This window comes from Eublepharis macularius, chromosome 2 (assembly GCF_028583425.1).
Source record: "Eublepharis macularius isolate TG4126 chromosome 2, MPM_Emac_v1.0, whole genome shotgun sequence".
Taxonomy (NCBI): Eukaryota; Metazoa; Chordata; class Lepidosauria; order Squamata; family Eublepharidae; genus Eublepharis; species Eublepharis macularius.
The window spans coordinates 62,109,335-62,131,698 of NC_072791.1; the positions used below are offsets into that span (position 1 = coordinate 62,109,335).

At 45.7% G+C, this 22,364-nt stretch overlaps 1 protein-coding gene across 1 annotated transcript in view; it reads right to left on the reverse strand.

The window, feature by feature from the left end:
• FMN1 (formin 1) overlaps positions 1 to 22,364 on the reverse strand; it is a 197,426-nt gene that overhangs the window by 150,159 nt on the left and 24,903 nt on the right. The window contains exon 3 of the mRNA XM_054971273.1: positions 22,157 to 22,218. Within this exon, the coding sequence (XP_054827248.1) occupies positions 22,157 to 22,218 (62 nt within the window). The remainder of the gene's footprint in view (positions 1 to 22,156; positions 22,219 to 22,364) is intronic.

Sequence of the window (22,364 nt, forward strand, 5' to 3'; positions counted from 1 at the left end):
TAACATTCAAGAGCCCAACTTCTTCCCTGCCTTTGCTAGAGGAAAGCAAACAAAAGAGTTTCCTTTGTTGTTCTAATCATCTGTTACCTGCACAGCTTTTGAATGAATTGATCAAGATGAATACGTTTTATGTAAGGATCAGGGTGTTCGAGCTTTAAAGAACTTCTTGGTAGGAAGAATAACGTATCATCACAATGAACCTGAAGATGAATTATCAGCAATGGTATGGACTTATTTGAAATATTTATATGCTCACCTTTTGTCCTGAGCATTTCAGGAAACAGGGCAAGTAATAAAAATGTAAAAAAACAAACACCCTTATAAAACAAACATTAAAATCAAACCATGAAAACCAGTCTAAAAATTCCCCATGACACCCACCCATGGTATTCTCCCTCTGCCCAGGCTCTGTCTGCCCCCAAAGTTCTCAGAAACAGCTCTGTTTTGTAGGCAGGAGGATAGGAGCCCTGCTGCCCACTTTCAGGAAGGAGGTTGTTTCAAAGCCATGAGGCAGCCACGGAAAAGGCTTGAACCCAGACTGTTGCTGAATGTGCCTTGAACAAGGGGAGGGTTCTGAAAGCAGACCCTGGTGGAAAGTATGAAGCTGCTGCATGGAAACATGCAAGGATATTGGCCCAATTATGTTCAGTCTGAATCAAGTCCCACTATGTTTTTAGAGTATCACTCTGCTAAGTGCTACCAGCCGTTTTAAACACATCCAACTCCCCAGTAGACCAAGAGACTGGATTCTCTTTGAAGATGGTAGAAGAAACCTGTATATCATCTGGTTGACCATGGCCTTTCAAGCACCTACCAGATTTTCCACAGACCCAGAGGACACACAACTGTCAATATCAAACAATAATCGACTGAATCTTTCCCCCTAACAATAAGCAACTGTCTCAGTAGTCAAGAGGATATTTAATATCCTGCCATATAAAATAGGATGGTATGTGATATTAAAAAATTATATACACAAATAAACCTGTCCTGACCAAATCTTCTTTACATCCACACCAGAAAATTATGGCCTCGCCTTCCAAACCAGGTTTGCAAATCATAGTTTGAACAAGATTTGAAATTCTGGTTTGGATGTCCAGTACAAACCACATTTTGCATGTATGGATATTAGGTCTTGGACCCATTTCTTCACAAAGGTGAGGGAAGAAGGGACAGGGATTACTGAAGCCTGTGACAGGCCTTGGTATCCAGCATCAGGGGCACGCTTAATGTTCCAGTGTTGGCCTACACACACACACGCACGCATGCACACACCATTTTTCAGAGGCTAGAGGCGGCATGGACGGGGAGCAGCACCTTGGATCCATGTGGCTTCCTAGGATGGATATGTATGGGGGGTTCAAAAAGGACCTCCAGCCCTTCATCAAAGCTGCTGACCAAACAATACCAAATAATGGTTGTTGGGGGTTTTCCGGGCTGTATTGCTGTGGTCTTGGCATTGTAGTTCCTGACGTTTCGCCAGCAGCTGTGGCTGGCATCTTCAGAGGTGTAGCACCAAAAGACAGAGATCTCTCAGTGTCACAGTGTGGAAAAGATGTAGGTCATTTGTATCTACTCAGGAGGGGTGGGGTTGAGCTGAGTCATTCTGTAAGATACCAAATAACTCTATCCTCTGTTAACATCTCCACCAAGCTCTCCCCTCCACGGACCACCCTGTCTGAGCAAGACTTCTGAGAGCCATCTTACCTATCAGCCTCCTGGCAGCTTCCTTCTGCTGTCAACTCACTCTCCCCTCCAGAACTGTGCAAGGCAATTGGGGCAGGCTAAACAAAGTTTCTAGGACAGCCTGTTTTCCCTACCATGGCAGACTTTTTCTGTCCTCAGTGCATGTTCGCCTTTGTATCTTGTTGTTCTGGGTGACTCTAGTCAGAACTAATTCAGATATAGGCATGCACTTAAGAAGCCCTGAGCATCTAGTTAGCTTTCCTGTATCAGATCATTTAAATCCTGGCAAGAGGTCCACCTCAGTAATGTCTGAGGTTTGCTACTGGGTATAATACCCAAGTGCTCTTACACAATCTTTGCTTCCATTCTAAGCCTTTATTAAAACTTAATTACTCAACATTCTTAACATTGGCTAAATCAACAGAAAACCATACCAACCAATCCATCATAATTACATAGATCATTAAAGGAGAGCATTTAAATGAGTCCCAGAAAATGTCTTACTCCAAAGAAAAGCAGGTCACAAGTAAGGAGCCTTTCTAAAAAGAAGATTCCAATTAATTCCCATATTTATAGGATCATCTAGCTTAACGTCCCACTTGAAAAGGGCTACATTATCGGCTTATTAATCTTACCTTCAAACGTTATCTATACCTGCATCCGACGAAGAGAACTGTGATTCTCAAAAGCTTATGCTACAATAAAGTTGGTTAGTCTTAAAGGTGCTACTGGACTCTTTTGGATTTTATCTATACTTGAAATGTCTTCTTAAAAAATCTGGAAAATTGTTAGTTCATTCTTGCTATTTTTTATTTTAACAAAGTCTAAGTAAAAATAGTGATACAAGTTTCTCATACATATGAATATCTTTCTGGCCCTCAACCAGTACTCCCATCCTTGAATTATATCTTCACTTCTGTAAAGTTGGACATTCCTGCCAGTCTCAGACACTCTCTGCACCTGGGATTGTATCTATTGGTATCTATTGGACAGTATCTATTGGTATGGGTTAAACAGTTCTTGTAACAACAACAACAATTTATATACCGCCTTTCAGGATAACTTAACGCCCACTCAGAGTGGTTTACAACGTATGTTATTATCATCGCCACAACAATCACCCTATGAGGTGGATGACGCTGAGAGAGCTGTAGAGATGGGCATGATCCAAAAAAATTAATGAACCAGTGGATCGTGGTTTGGCGCTGGCGACAATCCCGAATTAACGATCCACACCGATCATCTCCCGTTCCCGAACCGTGGATCGTGAATGCCAAAGCGGGCATGCTGGTATTCCCAGCTATGTGGGAAGGTGGGTTGTGGTGGCGGCTGACTCTCTCAGTCTCTCTCTCTCTCTCTCCAAAGGCTAGCAAGTAGCAAGCAAGAGCTCTGTCCCACTCCACTGCTCGCAGAAAGTGAAACCCAGCCTGGGAGACCACAGCTATTTATAAGCATGGGTCCCATTCAGCAACACAGGAGGTCTGTGTTTGGCCATCAGAGCTGCCTATCAGGGTTTGCAGGGATGAGATTGGAGTGCCCATGGCTACAGGACACCCCCTTCCCCCTCCCTCCCCTGGGTGTCTTCTCCCAACTTGTGACTGCTTTGCTGCTCCGTGGTTGGAAGGAAGCCCTGCTGATCAAGGAAAGCTTGGCTTCCATTCGGGTTTCCAAGGCGACAGAAGGAGGGCAAACAGAGCTCAGGCATTCCCCTGGCTCCGTTGCCAGGGGAATAGATTGCTGGCGCCTGAGTGTCTGGATCCCCGAACCGAGCCCGAACGCCTTGATCCAGGCCTCTCCCGACCGCTGGATCGTTGGCCGTGGACAATCACGATCCGCCGGGTCATGATCGCCATTATCGTGGGGTTTTTTTGTTCGTAATGTGGATCGTGCCCACCTCTAGCTGTGACTAACCCAAGGTCATCCAGCTGGCTTCTAGTGGAGGAGCAGGGAATCAAACCCGGTTCTTCAGATTAGAGTCCCGTGCTCTTAATCATTACATCAAACTGGCTCTCTACACAAGGTCATGCAGTTGTGTTACTACTTTGTTTCTTACCCTTCTCCGCAGTTGTTTTGTTTTGGGTCTCTAGACTCCTTTCTACTCTGTTCTTGAGCACAGAGGCATCCTCTATGATCTTCTTGGTCAAATCCAGTGACTGTTCCTCTACATTTCTGGCTATATCCAAGACACTGTGCAGAGCAAGCAAGATGAATGGTGCACCTAAGGGGTGCCTTGCCCTCATGTCCCTTAGCAATGCAGACTTCTTCTCCTGCCAATGTGGGCTCCTCTTTGGAGCCCATGAAAGGTGAGTGAGGGTTTCTGGCCTCACCTACTCGCCTGCCATGTATAGACAGATTGGAGCAAGGAGGCTGCTGGATTCTGGTGCTGTCGTGTGGTGCCTGTGTGTGGAGGGGACTTTAAAGGGGAACCAGGTAATACCTGGAAACAAAGGGAGAGAAATTCATCCAAATGCATAAAATCTTCCTCTTTGCATCCCCTTTTCATTCTGGATTTATATGGGAAAGGGTTCGCTTTAGGATAATGTGATGTGTTTATACCTTCAGTTTAGTGCCATAGCTTTGTAACTGAACGGAGTAATAATGGTGAACAGATTTTATTCATTGTACATGAGCAATGCTCAACAGTTACTTATGATCCTTCAAGTACTAAGCATTCAATTATCACCAATATGCAATGTGCTGCTATTGGACTAATATCAGTCAGCGGAATGCTGAGGTTAGCTGTAATGGCTCTGAGAAATCACTTGGAATCTCTCTTTCTCTCTCTCTCTCTCCCTCTCTCTCTCTGTCCGTCCATCCTGCTTACAGTATTATTTGGGTATATCTGGATATATCCAGCTTATTCAGATAAAACACCACTACATACATTCCTGAATAATCGTTCCTGAATATTCAGGAATTTTCAGGAATTGCATGTTAAAGGTTGCAGCAGCTTGTTTCTACCCCTGAGGCTTCTCAGGTAACAGGAGGAGAGGGGAAGGAGGCAGCATTACTATGTGTGTGTCTGGGTCAGTGTTGCTTGCTTGCCATATGCCATTGCCAGGGCTGGCTTGCTGCCTTAGTATTACTCGTCTGCCGGGTATAATCCCAATATGCTAGGATTATCAGGTTTGGTGTTGGTTCTGCTGGGCTTGCATTGGTCCTGGGTTCTGTACAGCATCTGTCAGTGACACTAGTTCTTTTGGGCTTGTAAAAGTATACCTTGCTTCAATTTGATTCTGATTGGATTCTCTGTTTCGGTGTTGGTTCTGCTGAGATCCACTAGTTTGACATTGATTCTGTTGGGCTTTGTTGGTTCTGTTTGCATTGGGAGGCTTTGGTCATTGGTTGCTGTTGTGTGTTTGGCTAAGGCTTCCTGTTTCCTGGAGCCTTGTATTCCCCTTCCCATAGGAAACAATGAAGAGTGGCTGGGATTGTTTGTTTAGGGACCAGTAGCAATGGACCCTTGGGTCCAATTTGCTTAAAACGTGGGAGTTAGACAGCAGGCGGGCAGAACTAGGATCCCTGAAATTTTGGTGTCATTTGCTTGATAAATGGCCCTTCCAATCACTTACAAAGATTTCTCCACAGGTGATAATGGAGACAAATAGATTCAGAATTCTGAATAAAACCTCAGTCCAAATACCATACTGATATTTTTTAATCTGAATATTGGGAATACTGAATATATATAGTATTCCAGATACCTAAATCTGAAAAATACCCCAAATCCTATCCTTTGCTTTTCCACAATCCCCATCTTCCAAAGCTCCTGGACAGATATGGGGATGAGGGTCTGAATTAAGTTCTGGATTTGTGTTGAGCATATAAAGCTTTTCCTGCCAGCACAGGGAGGAGAAGGGGCAGAACACAGCAAGGATAATTCACTATGTATGTGCATGCATGCAATGTGCTGAATTCAAATCTTTCCCCAATTTTTTCAACTCGTTTCAGTGCAAGAAGAGCTGAAACTACGGGTTGTACCTTACAGACATTCCACTGAGAGAAGAGAAAGGAAGGGCAATCTCATCCAACCGCCTTCCAAACTGAAGCCCTCTGACACTCTCCTCCTCAGCAGTGTCTTTTCCTGGATACATGAAACTGCCTTATACCATTGGTCTATCAAAGTCAATATTGAATTCCCCAACGGGCAGTGGTTCTCCATGTCTGAGGCAGAAGCCCTTCCTTCACGTTAGTTACTACATGAGTCTTCTAACTAGAGATTCTGATGAATGAACCCAGAACCTATTGCATAACCTGTTACTGCATAGCAGATGCTCTCCCCCTGAGCTACATATCTTCCTCTCCCTTCCTGGATCAGAGGAGAAGGGTAAGACAGGAAAGATCCACTTCCATCAGTGGAACACGTGTGGGATACAGCTCTGTAGCTGCAAACACTCCATTGCCTAGCTGAAGTCTTGATTGAGGGCTATGGCTTATTTGTGTGATGATTTCATGTTTCACCAAAATATTCTATACAAACTGTATGATAAGTACTGAAAATAGTAAAAGAGGACAGATACTTTGCAAGCCAAGTAAGAGTGGAATTTATGATGAACTGCAAGCTGGGAGACCTGCAACAGCAGCAACACATGGAAGTACTGGAACAAGGTAGAACAGCTCATTAGGCAAAATTGACTAATAAACCTTTGGTGACCTCAGCTACAGCTTTGGACTTAAGTTGTGCTTCAGCAACTATACACAGTGCAAAATGTGCATACTGAGCTCAGTAGAATCTGAAACATCTAGTGTAACTAGTAAGTTTTAGTTTTGAATTTCCTCTTGTTAAAAGATAAAAAACCAACAAGCTCAGCATGGATAAGTCCTATTAAACCATGCCACCATACGGTACATTTCTTGGAAGTTGTAAAAAGTATTCTTACTTTTGTAGCTTTCTGTTGTGCATTGTAATAATTTCCCGCAAATAAATTATGGTTCTTAAAGGTATAAAATGGTAAAAGTAATGTCTTTTACTTACAAGTAAATAACACTGAAAGATAGTACTCTAAGGCAACTGACTGTAGTTTTCAGTCTCTTGTCCATAATACCAAAGGGATCATTTTCTATGAAACTTTGAAAAACTATTGATAAATTCTAAATAGCAATCATTTATTTAAGAAGATGACAAATATAATGAACACAGCTAAATACTTTTCAGAAAAGTTCTAATTGCACCATTATGGCAATTGTTCATGCAACCACACTGAAAAAAGTACTACAACTCACTTAACAATTCTGCATTAATGCATTAGGAAGTAGTGAAATTGTTGCCTTTCTAGAGAATTTCTCATTCTGCATAGCACACTGCTTATATATGCCAATAAATAAAAACCCCAGTTTCTAACTAATACGGAATAAGACTTCAGACATAACTATCCTTTAACAGTATAACAAAACTGCCACTTTGTTCTGCTTTAGGGCTTACATTGGTTCCATTTCTAAACTGATCTTAATTTTTATTTTTATTTATTTTACTTATTTTTATTTTACTTTGTTTATACTCTGCCTGTCTCCCCAATGGAGACCGAAAGAAGCTTACATCTCCTCCATTTTACCCTTACATCAACCCTATGAGGTAGGTTAGGTTGAGAGTGTGTGACTTGCCCAAGGTCACTCACAGACTTCCATTCAGAGGGGGGATTCGAACATAGGTGTAATGTTTTGCACCTAATGATTTGGATTTTATTTCTGCTTGCTAATGTGAGGTTTTTAAAATTGTTGCTGTAAGTTTAAATGTGTGCCTAAGAGGAAAGACACAGGGTCATTCAGGCTCCACACAGTTTGCTTGACTTAATTAGAATAAATGTTTTCTCTCAGGAATACAGAGATACAGACTCTCTCTGGTTCCACACAGTTTGCCTGTTTTGACTGAATCAACACTTGCGCACTGGCTAAAAACTGCAGTAAACTCTGCCCCCTAGACTACAGCTACAGTCCAATCAGACCATATGCTATTCACCTATCCGGACCCCGCCATCTCTCACCTGGCTGGCGGGGGGAAAAGATGTGTGGAACGGGCCTAGGAGTCTCCACAGCACGCTCCTGTGCACTCCGAACCACTTCCTTGTTGCACCAGCAATAATGACACTCCTGGCATAACAGGAAGTGAAGGCCCCCGCACAGGAACGATTAGATAAAAATTGCCCCTCAATCTAGTGTTTCAGTGGGGTTTAATACCACAGAGAAATTCCAGCTACTAATTCAGTTTTCATATTTCCCAACAGTCCTTAACACACACACACATTTATTTAGATATTTATACCATGCTTTTCTCCCTAATGGAGACACAACTTGCCCTTCTTCATTTTCTTCTTACAACAACCCTATGTGGTATAGGCTGACTGGCTGAAAGTCACCCAGTGAGCTTCCATAGCAAAGTAAGTATTCAAGTCTGAGTGTCTCTGAGCCTACTGCAACCCTTCAAATCACTATACCACAGTGGCTCTGAGCTGGGAATTTCTATTGAATCAATGGGACAAAAATCAGGTTCTTGTGACAGCCACTGGTACAGCAGCAGCTGCTCATGCTGATTTCTATGCTCTGCATGGAGGTAGTTGTGTGCAGGCCAATAGCATGTCCCAGATTCTACATACATTAGACTGGATCCAGGGATTCTTCTTCTACTGAGTAATCCAGCCAAATATTCCCTCTGGAAAGCCCTTCACACCCCTCAGACACAACCCAAACTTAATATGAAAACCAACTACATGGATTGCCCAGCTCTATGCCCCTCCCTGGATGACCAGGGCGTCTAAAATTTTGTCCCCCTAGCCCCAGCCACACCCCCAGTCAGCAGCCCTGCTATCAGAAGAACACTCCACACTTCATGGAGGGAATCCTTGGATCCAGCCCGTTGGCTTTTTATAGACTGTTCTTGTCATATATGTGTCTCCATGAGACGGATCTTCAGGAACATAAGGGGGGTCAAAGTGAGGACTAAACTAAGGGGGATTCAGTTAAAATTACACTCTTTTTCTCCTACACAACCAAAATGCCTGTTGTTAGGGATAACAGAGATTAGTTTCCTGTATAAGGTTTCCTCTATAAGGTTATCCGACAAGAATGAATTTGATTTTTATCAATAACAAGAAGGCAATTCTACTAGAAAAGTATTGTATTATGCTCATTATTCCTAGTGTATAGAAATTATAGTCTTGTTTCTTGAGAAAAGGGATATTAATCACAGTACCTGTTTTTTCTACCTCCTAGCTTAAAGTATCAGGATTGCCACAGAATACACAGTTACATTAATAACGACAAAATTTGGTTTTAAAGCACACATTGTTTAGGTAATTTTTTAAATTAAAGTTATTAGAGATAAGGCTGCCTAGTGATATTTCATGGAGTTTTAAAAACATGGTATGGAATGCAAATGAATGAGGCTAACAAACATGTTTTTCAGATGAAGAAAAGACTTGTAAATCAATTGAAGTACATAATATTCCAAAAGATGAGTGGTATTAAGGATTGACTGGTATTAAGTTACTGCTTAGTCTGTAATTCTGTGCAATGTATACCAATGAAACCTCTTCTGAATATACTGGGGCTTACATCTGAGTAAACACGCATTGGATTAGGCTGCTAACATCAAAAAGAGTAGTGAGTTTTGTTTACAAACTCTGGCTACATTTGCTAAACCAAAGCACCAGCTCCACAGTAGAAGATGCAATTTGGACACAAAAATCCATATTTTGGGAACATCCTAGAATTAGGTGTATTCTGGACATAAAAATCAAATGGGTTGCTTTAGTGTTACAATGATATAACTAATGAGTTGATACAAGATTCACACTTTTCTTGACACCTTCAGCTTGGTTGGATGAAGAAGTAAATACATTAGTTTCTTCCAAATCTCTGCAGCGGGAGCTAGATTTCTGCCCTTCTCTTGACTGATGCTCTAGTGTCCTTTCCTTCTCTTTTTCATTTTTCTGTACTACGTAGGCCTTTCCCAATTAGGGCTACCTATATATTTCTTTTTTTGATGAACTGGGTCCAAGCGGACCCAACTTGCTTTCCCTTCATACACAGCAGCAGCAATAAAGCATTACTTAAGTGTTCAGGAGCCTGACTGGATTCAGGATGAGTGCATGTGGGGACTGAGGACTCCTGGCTTTCCCTCTGGCACTCTTTCCCCTTGTGGTGGGGGGTTTCATTTGACCATCTATGGAGTTACATGTGCACAGAATACTCCCCATGCAGCTCCAAACATGGGCATATTACCCCTTCTGGACTTTTATTGCCAGGGGAAGTAGGGAAGCAGAAGCTGACATCCTAGAACACAGAATTATGTTCACTTACATATAAACTGGAAATTAATATTTTTAAAATAAAGCCGCAACCACAAGAGCTAGAATCTTAAACTTGGACAGAGCAATAAAGCCTCTAATTCCCCCCTTGCATGCTGGTAATATAGGATCACTGCCTGAGTCATAACCTCTTTACATGTCATAGAAATATCTACCCTGTCTGCATCTTATAACAATGATACTAACAGTTACACAGCGCTTCCAGGGCTCAAAATACATCACAATACATTCTTTTGAATTCCATGCAACAACCTTTAAAGATAGGTCTGTTTTATTACCCCCTATGATACACTATGATAGAAAGTGAATGCCTGATATGTCAATTTGTGATAGAGACGATGCTCAAACAAGGGACATCTGATCTGTAAAACAGTCTCTTGGCCACTGACTTCACCAACCCTGATTGGTCACATTTATTTACACTGTTCTGTACTGGCCTCTGGAGCTAGTACATCACTAAACAGCTAGTACATCAGTAAACTCATCAACATGGGTTTGAAAAGGTAACCCAAATTGAATAGAATGCTTAGCTTTAAAAATTTGAGTTATATTTATCCATTACCTTTTACTGCCTGGGTTCCAGGCATCTGTATACAAGATCAGCAGCTGCACTGGCATTTTGTTACCATGTATAAATTTACATGCACGTGTATTAGAGGTTAGTATGCCATGATGCAGTCATTCCCCAGCTCCATCACCCTAGGGCCTGGGCCTGAGGAACTCTAGTGCATATGCATATACGTTAACAACCATTTTTTTTCAACGCATCTTCAACATCGCTAGAAAAGCCCAAACTAATACACTGATTTGCCAGGAATACTGCCATTCCAGCCAGGGGCTTAAGCCCCCTTGGGCTGGTGGCAGCCATTTGCCTCCCTGGCAGGATGAAGCCAGAGAGGATCAGCCCTGCTTCCTGGGCTTAGCTGAGGGGGGCGGAGCTTCCAGGCAGCAGTCTGCCGCTCCGCCCTCCACAGCACAGTTTCGCCTCGTGCTCGGTGGGACCAAGACCTGTGTGTTGCTGCCCCAGCACGAGGCCTAGGAGGACGTCGATTCCTGGACTGTTGGGTCTGGGACTGGTTTGTTGGGGGGGGGCGCCTGCTCGTCAGGTCTTTGGGAGCTGCTCCGTCCCCCCTTTGCTTGTCTCATTCAGGCTGCTTGATATTTGGGGGGAGGCGTTATCACTGCCACCCTCCCCTCCCCTGGCCGTGGGGCCATCGGCCTAGGGCCAACAAGGCAGGCTTTGCCCTGCTCCCCCCACGCCGTCGGGTATCTCGCCCGCCACAGCGTGGTTGCTGCCGCAACTGCCTTTGTCAGGAAGGGCGTGCGAGCTTGTTCCTGGCCCCCCCGCCCCTGGCGGCGCCCGGCGGCATCGTGCTCCGCGCTCGCCGGGCCATGCAGCCACCGCGCTGGTCGTTTGTTGTGCCCCGGACCCACCGGGGCACGCAGCTGCAGCGCAGTCTTATTTAAATTAAAAAAAAAAGGAGGGAAAATAGAACGGGGGAAGTTGAGCGCGGGCTTCTCCCGTGCCCGGTAGCGTCCGATGGCCCGCCGTGGCGGGCGCCGCCAAGCGGCCCAGTCCTTTTTAACAGTAATTAAATAAATTAGGAGAAGGCTGTGTGCGGGTTTTTCCCACGCCCGGCGGCGTCTGGCTTCGTCTGCCTCCGTCCCGGCCCCAGCCTCTGTGGGGGTAGTTCGGCGGCTATTTTGGGAGGCGGTTTGGTCGGCCATTTTAAGTGTAGTTACCTCGCTGGGGAGAAAGCCATTTTGTGGCCTTGTCAGCAGCCGGACCTGTCGCAAGCCAGTTTGCCTGGCTTATTGGGGTGACAGCGTTGGCCTTTAACTTCCTCAGTGTTGCTGTGACTGGGTGGTTACGTGGTTGGACTGCATATCCCAGGGGTGGTTAAGGGGTGTGGTCAAGTGGTTGGACTGCAAATCCCAGTAGTGGTTAAGGGGTTGGGCTGCTACCACAGTACTTCCTAAGAGCTGCAGCGGGGAGGCTTGCACTGGGGTAGGCCTCTATCACCATGGCCCCTAAGAAGGGTGCTGGCAGTTCTAAAGGGAAGCAGCCCGCCCCGCGCCCTCCCAAGAGGCCGGCTGTGGCCTTGTCGTCTGATGAGGAGGAGGATGGCTCACTGCGCCATGATATTATGGCACGTATTGCAGCAATCGAGCAAGCTAGGGCCCCGCCTGCCGTGGGTCCTGGCAGCTCAGCTAAAAGGCCGGTGCGGGCTGCTTCTCGACCCGCGGCCATAGCTGATATTTTGTCTCATTTGTCAGCGTTAGAGGGAACCTCAGAAGGTGTGACGACCTTCCCATCGACCTCGGGCGAACGTTCCATCGACGAGGGAGGAGTCGGGTCGGCAGCAGCTGAAATCGCGGCGAGCTGGCCAGCGGAGGCGGGGCAGTTGGCTTTGGTGGTACAGCCTCCGGAAGCGGAGGGTAAGTGCTCTTGGCCCCCTCAGGCTGGTTCTTGGCCTTGGGCCCAGGGGTCCCAGATACCACCTCACACGGATTTCACGCAGGGTGGGGCCTCCATGGGTCCATTTGGGGGCAGTGTTCCTCCCGACTGGGCCCAATGGGGTCAATCCCCTGTGCCGTGTCAGAGGCCAGGGTCTTCCAGCTGGCCTATGTCCGCTGCCCAGGCATCGGGTACTATGGGAATGGGCTCCTCTTGGGCGGGTTACTCAGGAGGGCCATGGGCTAACTATGGGTCTGTGCCCTACCGGGCGACACTGCCATGCCACTGGGAGATCACCTCACCCCAGCAACACGAGAGAAGATTTTGCGTGGGGATTATGTGGATGTCTTTACCCTTCTCTTCAGGGATCTGGAGAAGAAGGATAAAGAGGACCTCGAGGACAGGGATAAGGAGTGCCTTAAGCGCCGCAAGATTGACAGGACCTGGGCCAATTGGCTCCCAGGATTCTTTTTTTTTTCAGAAAAAATTTTTATTGGGTTAGAATATTATTATTTTTACATTACATTCAATTTTCCCCAAATTTTTCATTTCTAACCCCCTCCCTTTCCCCCCCTTTTATTGACTTCCAACAGCTTTCCCACCCTTTGTCCCTTTTCCCTTACTTCTATCAAATTCCTCTGTCTAAAACAGATATACATTCTCCATTATATTAAGCAGTACATCTTTAACTACTTTTCTTATTATACACCCAAACTGTACGTCTTTAGATAAACAATTTATCCCATTTTCCAGTTTTGAATATTTCTATATATCATAAACCTATATATCATAAACCATAAAAATCTTACATTTAAATCAAACAATTTGACTTGTTCTCTATATATTACTCATTCTATCTTTTTATGGTAATTCCAAGTATCTGGAATCCTTTGATCCCTAAAAACTCCATTCATCACCTCTTTTAGGAATGGTGCCAGTTCATTGGCCATTGTCTTATAAAATTTAGCCGTAAGTCCATCTGGCCCTGGCGCCTTTCCTAGATTTGCAGATTGTATTGCCTTGCTTATTTCCTCATCAGTTACTTCACTGTTCAACTTGTTTCTCCAAGCTTCCGAGATTTCTGGAAGTTTGGTTTTCTCCAGATATGATGCTATTGATTCTTTGTTTACTTCTTTTTTATTATACAGCTTAGCATAGAATTTATAAAAGGCTCTACTAATGGTAGTCTGCTCCAAGTACGTTTTATTTTCTTCACAGATTTTATTTATTATTTTCTTTTCCCTTTTCTTCTTCAATTGCCATGCCAAATATTTCCCAGGTTTATTAGCACCCTCAAACGCTTTTTGGTTCAGTCTTTTAAGGTTCCACTCCAATTCTTTATTACTCATTGCTGTTAGCTGTTCTTGAAGAATTTTAATTTCCTGGTATACTTTCTTTTTCCCTGGTCTCTTTTTTAACTGTGTTTCTTTGGCTTTTATTTTCTCCTCAATCTCTTGTCTTTTCTCCTCTTTCTTTTTTCTTGCTCTGCCATTTAAGTCCATTAGTATGCCCCTTACAACCGCCTTATACGCATCCCAAACTTTGTTGGTTGGTACTTCTTTATTCACGTTATATTGTATAAAAAACTTTGTCTCTCTTCTCAGTATTTCCATATTCTCTCTTTCCTGTAACAAATCCTCATTTATTCTCCAGGCTTTCCTTTTTCTCCTTTTTCCAAATTTCCACATAATTGGGTTGTGATCTGAGCCTACCATCGGCATTATTTCTACCTCCTTAGTCCATAACGCTAAGTCTTTTGAGGCCCAGATCATATCAATTCTTGATAATGTAAAATGCCTTGCAGAATAAAAAGTAAACTGTCTACTTTTAGGATATTCTCTCCTCCATACATCTTCGAGAGTCTCTTGTTGAATCAACTCAAAAAAGAGCTTTGGCAATAGTCCTCTTTTCTTTTGTGCTGTTGTAGTCTTTTTGTCTAGTTCCAAGTCTGTCACTCCATTGAAATCTCCAGCAAGAATTATCTGGTCATATGCAAGATCGTCTAAATGCTTCCTTAAATCCTCAAAGAAGCTTTCCTTTGCACCATTAGGTGCATAAAGTCCGACTACCAACACTCTCTTTAAATTCCAATTGCATTCCACTGCTACAAATCTAGCTTCCACATCTCTCATAACAAATTTTGGCTGTAGCTCCTCTTTTATGTACAACACCACTCCTCTTTTTTTCTTGTTGGCCGCTACAAATTCTTTGCCCAATTTTCCAGATTTTAAATATTTTACATCCTGTTTTCTAATATGGGTCTCTTGCAAACAAACAATATCACATTTTTGTTTTAGTAGCCAATGAAAAATATTTTTCCTCTTATTCGGTGAGTTTAGTCCATTTACATTCCAAGATAATACTTTACACTCCATATTCATAGTTTTGTTGGTAAGTCTTTTTCATTGTCCTTAATAAATCGCTCCATCTCTCGCTCAGATCTGATGCATTTTTTTGCCCCTCCAAACTCAAAGGACACTCCTTCCGGTAGCTCCCATCTGTACCTGATATTCATGTCCTTCAAAATCTGAATTAGCACTTTATATTTTTTCCGGTCCAATAACACTGATCTGGGCAGTTCCTTCATTATAATGATCGTCTTGCCATCAATCTCCAATGGATCTTGAAACTGTTTTGTCACAATCCTCTCTTTCATGTTTCTAGTTGTAAACTGCACAATCACATCCCTTGGTAATTTCCTCTGGGTTGCAATTCTCGAGTTCACACGGTACGCCACATCTAGGATAGCCACAACTTCCTCCTCCTCCTTCCCCAGGTATTCAGCCAACACCTCAGTCATCTGTTCTTGCGCTGACTTCCCTTCCACTTCTGGCAGACCACGAAAACGAAGCTGCTTCTCCATATGTTTAGTTTCTGCAACTGACATCCTCCCCTTCACCAATCTCATCTCTGTTTGTTGCGTGTCTATTAAATTCTCCATCGCGTCTTCTACTGTTTTAACTCTCTGCTGCGTTCCTTGTAATTCACTACGAATCGTTTCCATACCTTTTTTCACTTCTGACAGCTCCGACTTTACTGTCTGTGTAACCTCTTTAACCTCTTTAATAAGCTCCAATTTCGTGTCCTTAAGTTCTTTAATCATATCTACAAGTTTTTTGTCCAGATTTTTATCCAGATTTTCTATTGCCGATTGCCACTCTTTTTTCGACATCGTGGGGCTTGCTTTAGCTCGCTCCCACGAATCTGCTCTCTTCCTTAACTCCGTGGCGTAAAATTAAACGTTTTTCTTTTTTCAAATGTCCCAATCTTTGCCAAAATTAAATTTTAAAGTGTCCAAAATGTCGGGCGTCTTTTCTCTATGGTTTCTCTATGTTGTTGTAATCCAAAATGGCCTACTTCCTCTTCCGCTGAAGCCGCGACCCTTCCCCTTTCAAAAATGGCGATTCCCTACTTCCTGTCCTTCGGCAAGGGCCGCTTCTCTCCAGCCACTCTATTGTTGTTACGCACTTCCTGTCTCCCGTCTTCCCACAGCAGGTCTCGCGATGGTGTCTTTTTCCCACAGCTCCAAAACCACAGGTATTCAAAACAATAGTCCGATTTCTTTAATAACTTCTTTAAGCATAGTCTCTTTTAAAATACAACTCCTGCCGAGTCTTCACCTCCTTTTCACTAGTCTGTTGCAGTTTAAAAATCTACTTTCTTTCCTCTCTGTTTTTGTCAATCTGTCCCGTATCAAAAGATAGCGATCTTTACCTTCTCTTCACTTTTCTCGGGTTGTAATCGCTGTTTCGATCTTAAATTCTCCTCTCAGCTTCCTTTCCCAATCGAAGCTTGGGTATGTAGGTCTTATGCCAGCCGAATTGGCCCCAAAACTGCCGCAGAGATTATAGCCGACCCGTCGCAAGGTGGGACCTCAAGGATCGGGGGGAGACTCGTTGGGCAGAGCCCCCCCTCGTCCGAGATCTAGCTCACCCTAGGGTCTTGAGCGTTCTTTGCCTGCTCCCCGCCTGAGAGCAGTCGGCCGCGGGCTATTTTCACCCCTCCGGCCGGTTAAAACGGCAGTCCGGTCAGCTCCGCGAATGGAGCTGCGTTAGACCTCCATGAATCCCAAACCGGAAGTCCGGCTCCCAGGATTCTTTATCTATGCAGGTGTGATCGCAAGGGTTCAGCCGTGGAGGGCGGCCCCGCTCATTCAGTATATGGACATCATATACAGAGCGCATACTGACTTCGGCAGTGCAGCATGGCTGCAATACGACGAAGAGTTCAGAATGCGGGCGGCCCTTAACCCTTCGCTACCTTGGGACCAGGTGCACCACTACCTGTGGATCCAGCTCATGACCCCAACTAAATTTGGTTCGGGGGAGAGGTCCGATAGTGGCCATATTGTTCAGCGATCCGGTGCAGGACTGGCTGGCCCAGTTGCTGCTAATTCAGGCCCCCGCACGTTTGCGGGGCAGTCGGTTCAGCCCCGGCTGCTCTGTTTTGAGTTTACTTCGTGGGGGGTCTGTAACAGGAAGAACTGCCGTTATGGCCACGAATGTCCCATCTGCCGGGGGCCACATGGCATTAGTGCATGTAAGAGGCAGAAGCCCTTTGGAAAAAAGGGTGGCGGCCCCGGCGGGCAGCAGGGTTTTGGAAAAGGGCCCCAGCCCAATAAGGCTGAGGGTACTTAATGCCATGTTGGCAGATTACCCCAGGCGGGCCAATGCCCAGTTTCTGTTAGATGGTTTTTCTATAGGTTTTCGGATTCCGTTTCAAGGACCGCGGTCCTCCTTCATGTCCGCCAACTTGCGTTCTGTGGTGGGCATGGAGGACGTTGTTAGGGCCAAAATAGCAGAAGAGTGTGCTGAGGGTCGGGTTTTGGGCCCCTTTCCCACCCCTCCTGTGCCCAAATTGAGGGTTTCCCCCCTTGGGGTAGTCCCTAAGAAGGCTCCTGGTGTATTACGGCTAATTCATCATTTGTCTTACCCCAGGGGCTGGTCTGTCAACGACGCGATACCTGAGCATTTGTGCTCGGTGCGTTACACATCATTTGACCAAGCCGTTAAGGTGGTCAGGCGTTGTGGCCGGGGAGCTAAGATGGCGAAATGCAACATCAAGTCTGCATTCCGTCTTCTCCCCATGCATCCAGAGGACTTTGAGCTCCTCGGGTTTGCCTTTGAGGGTCAATACTATATGGACAGGGCCCTTCCCATTTGGTGCTCTATCTCCTGCGCAGTATTTGAGCGCTTTAGCACCTTCCTGGAGTGGGCACTGCGTCATAGGCAGCGTTGCCATGACTCCACCCACTATTTGGATGACTTTATCCTGGTTGGGCCCCCAGGGACGGGTCAGTGTGCGCGCCTTTTGGCTGACTTCGTCAGCCTAACTGAGGAGCTTGGCGTTCCACTGGCGCATGAGAAAACAGAGGCCCCAGTGACTGTCCTGACCTTCTTGGGCATCGAGTTGGATATGGTGCAACAGACTTCTAGGCTCCCGGGGGAGAAACTCTTAGATCTGAAGGCGCGATTGCGCACCATGCTGGGGAAACACAAAGTTTCCTTATTAGAGCTCCAGCAAGTAGTGGGCCACCTTAACTTTGCCTGTAAGGCGGTAGCCCCCGGTAGAGCCTTTTTGAGGGGCCTTTGTGACGCCATGGGGACCCTCTGGCTCCCTCATCACAAGATGCGCCTGTCTGAGGGCATGCGGGAGGACCTAGGTGTCTGGCTGCAATTTTTGCGGGGATTTAATGGGGTGTCTTTTTGGAGACAGGAGCTCCTTTTAGAAGGGGAGCTACAAGTGTCTTCAGACGCTTCAGGGTCCATAGGTCTGGGGATTTATTTTAGGCGGCACTGGTGTGCCGCCACTTGGCCCAAGGATTGGGTTGCTGACGGGCGGTGTAGGGATCTAACCTATCTGGAATTCTTCCCTATCTTGGTGGCAGTTTATATTTTGGGGGAGGAGCTTGCCAACCACTCCGTGCACTTCTGGTGCGATAATATGGCAGTGGTTCAAGTGGTGAACTCCCTTTCATCTAAATCGCGCCGGGTGATGACCTTGGTCCACGCCTTTACCTTAAGGTGCTTGCACCTTAATATATTGTTTTCAGCCAGGCATATACCTGGTGTCAACAATGAGGTGGCAGACGCCTTGTCTCGTCTGCAGATGGACCGATTTTGACAGCTTGCCCCCGAGGTCGATTTGGTGCCAACTCTGGTGCCGCAGGAGCTGTGGATGATTGGCAAGGGGAAGCCTCCAGGGCCATCCAGTTAGCCATTGCCCCTAGCACCGGGAGGGCGTACGACAGGGCGGTAAGGAACTTTGATGCCTTTAGGCAGGTTGCAGGCCTCCGCCCTTCTGACCCCTTCTGACGGTCTGACCCCTTCCAGCCGAGCATTTGGCGCAATTTTGCATAACTCAAAGAGGTAAGGGGCACAGTGTTAAATATATTCGCAGCCAGATCGCGGCCCTAGCTTTTGCTGCAAAGGCCCGAGGGTTTCCAGATACCACGGGCGACTTCCGCATTCGGAAGATGCTGGAAGGGTGATCAAGGGAGTCTGCCACTCCCAGGGATGATAGACAACCCATCTTGCCGGGCATCCTTCAAGGATTGCAGGCTATATGGCCGCAGGTCTGCAGCTCTCCTTTTGAGGAGCAGCTGTTTCACGCTGCCTTCTTACTTGCGTTCTTTGGCGCTCTTCGAGTAAGTGAGCTGGTCCAGCAGTCCCTTAGGGACAACTCTGGCCGTGCCCTTATGGCAGCGGATGTTAAATTTGTGAATGACCAGCTGATCATTAGGATCAGACGGTCCAAGACGGACCAGCAGCGAAAAGGGGTGGACCTGGCCCTTGGCCGGCGTTCCATCACCGAGTTGTGTCCCATAGCAGCCCTGCGGTGCTATTTGGAGGTTTGGGGTGACCACTCCGGGGTTCTTTTCTGCCACAGTGATGGTGCCCCGTTGACTAGGTACCAATTTTGGGCAGTCATGGGTACGGCTCTTCACAAGTTAGGTCTGGATGGGGTCAAATTTGGGACCCACTCTTTCCGCATTCGGGTGGCATCCACTGCCGCTGTCATGGGTTTCTCGGGCCCTGACATCCAGAGGGTAGGACGTTGGCGTTCAGGGGCTTATGCAACATATGTCAGGCCGCTTGGACGGGGTAAATCGTGTTGAATTGTGTTTTTGCAGGTGCTGTGGGTCATCAGGAGAGGGTACGGATCCTCATCTGTGGCCACAGCATGATCTTCTGGGCAGCGCACCAAGCGAGAAGAACCTGGATTGGGTCCCAGCTTGGCCTCAGCCGGTGGGCTACCATCGAGTGGCAGGGCAGAAGATGCCTACGCTGGGCAGGGCTGCTGCCACTCTTGTTTGAGGGGAGGTCCGCCCCTCCTCCTCATATTCTGGTAGTTCACTTAGGGGGAAATGATCTGGGGCTAATGAAAGGGGTAGCCCTCTCTTGGCAGGCGCGGGACGACTTCCTGGAAATCAGGAGGAGATGGCCCGGCATCCTGATATTTTGGTCAGCCATGCTTCCGCGCCGTGTGTGGCGGGAGGCATTGGACCGCAGAGCGATCGATAGGGCTAGGCGGATGGCCAACAGAGCCCTATTTAAAATAATGACGGGTGGGTTGGGGATTTATTTGCCCCATCCGCAGATTCGGGCCGAGTCTGTTGCCCTCTACAGAGGGGATGGGGTGCACCTCTCTTACAGGGGCAACAGCATTTTTCTCGATGACATACGGCAGGGGCTCAGGTTGGCTTTAAGCCATTTGTGGGGCGCTGAGGCCTAAGCAGAGGCTTGGCCTCTGCGGTGGCAGGATTTAGCTAGGGATATATTTGTGGCGGGCTGGTGAGCACCCTTGGCACCTCCCCACTGGTGGGGAACTGGGGTCTTTCAGGAGCAACAGGCTGCCATTCGGCCCAGCTGCGAGGTCAGACGCCCTTGGGTGGGGAACCCCTGGACAAGCCAGTCTCCCCCCGCTGCCGTTCGGCTGGGTGGGGGAGCTCTCCAGGGGCGATACACTCCACCTGGCCAGGATGGGTTGCAGCCATTCAAGGGATGGATCGCACCCGGTGGCAGCGGGTGCTCGCCCAGACAGGTCAGGGCGGGGTCCCAGTGAATGACCCCAGGGCCTGACCTGTACCGCTAGTTAGGCTCCTTGCCGTATTTTCTTGTTGCTGTTTCATTTAATAAAGCGGCCCATTTTACCCAAACCTTTGTGTCTAACTCTCATTCCAACTGGGGGGGGGGGGGCAATGCAATATTAGAAAATAAGAACTGCCCCCTGTAAACAGGAACAGTTGAGATATAGGCAGATATGCACAACTAGAATGCCAAGTCACATTTGGGGCCTGTGGTTCAGTGGAAAAGTCTTTGCTTTGTATGCAGAGGATCCCACATTCAATCCCTGGGATCCCCAGTTAAAAATAACAGGCAGAAAGTGATAAGAAGGCAGCTTCATGACCTCCCCCTGCCCCAGATTTTGTTATTTTTACAAGGCTGGCTCCCTGACATCAGTGGGGGTACCATGTTGAGCCCAGTACGGGGAATGACAGGCACAAGGAACAGCTGTATTGATGCTAATTAGAATTTTATAGAATAACTAATCAAAACAAATATTTCTTTACATACAACCACTATTTAAAAGATATTTTAAATATAATATTGTTTTCATTGTGCATGCATAGAGTATTGAAATCAAAGTATGAAGCAATAATACAACCACATTTTTTCCCTCTCAGTAAGAGATGCTTCACTGACCTCTCCTGGGTAAGGTAGGAAATGCACTTCTGTAACAATCTGATATGTTTGTCCCAGCGAATAAAAGAATTAGCTGCTCCCAATTTTCTGTTATGCCTAAATGGATGTCTTGCCCATTCATTCATCCAGCACTAAGGAATGCTACTGGATAGACAACTCGCTGTGAAATACAGGTACAGATGCTGCCTTTTCCAGCATGGTATGGTAGAAAGTTATTAACTACCATCTTAGGAATAAAAAAAAACTAAACCAAGTGTTATAACCAACACTCTAATGTCCTGAGCATGTATGAAAGTTGGTTTTGCCAATTTCAGAAAAATATAACCCTTTGGAAGTATGTTTAGGGACAAAGTATAAGCCTGGCTATTTTTTAAAGGTGCTATGACATACCCATATGTATTTTATTTTTACACTGACATCTTGAATCAAATAGGATTTGCAGGTTTTTGAAATACTACAAGAACCTGCAAAATTTAATTGACCAATGACAAAATGAGATGAATGTGCACCCCAAGGGCAACTATGATTCTGCCATGGTGTCTTCAGTCCTCTAAATAAAGATTCTCATCTCTATCTAGTCTAAGCTGTATGGAACTTCTAGCAATGCAAAAATTATTAGGAGAATCCACTCTGAGTCTGTTCATGGGAAGAGCGGACTACAAATATAATTTTTTAAAAAGAAGAGAGTATATTGAATGCAAATACAGATGCTTTGTGAGCCTTGTACTAGCCCTGATTTAATTCTTTCGAATAGAGAGAGAAGATCTACATAAACAGAAGGATCAGCACATTGACCAGCAGCGCTTGCAAGGAAGAGAGCTTTGCGTGCGCCTGTCTAAGCAACAAAGATCTGGATGAGGACCATTCACTCCATGCATGCCTGGTATCATTTTGAAAATAAAATATTTCCAATGCAAAACACATACAACAATATATGCAGCGTTATGCCATTGTTTCCAATATTTTATAAGGAAAAAAACCAGACTTTAACAAGAAATATTTACCTTCAGTTTTTCAACTTCATCTTTGTGCTCCCTCTTTAAGTGCAAAATAGCAGCATGATATTCTGTAAAAGAATGAAACCTCTCGTAAGGTCAATGATACAAATATTATTGAAGTTGCAGTGTAAGCATGCATGATACCAGCCTGTTTGACCCTACATGGCTGTTCTAAACAAATTGATCCCAGCTGCTGTATAGAGAAGAAAGTATA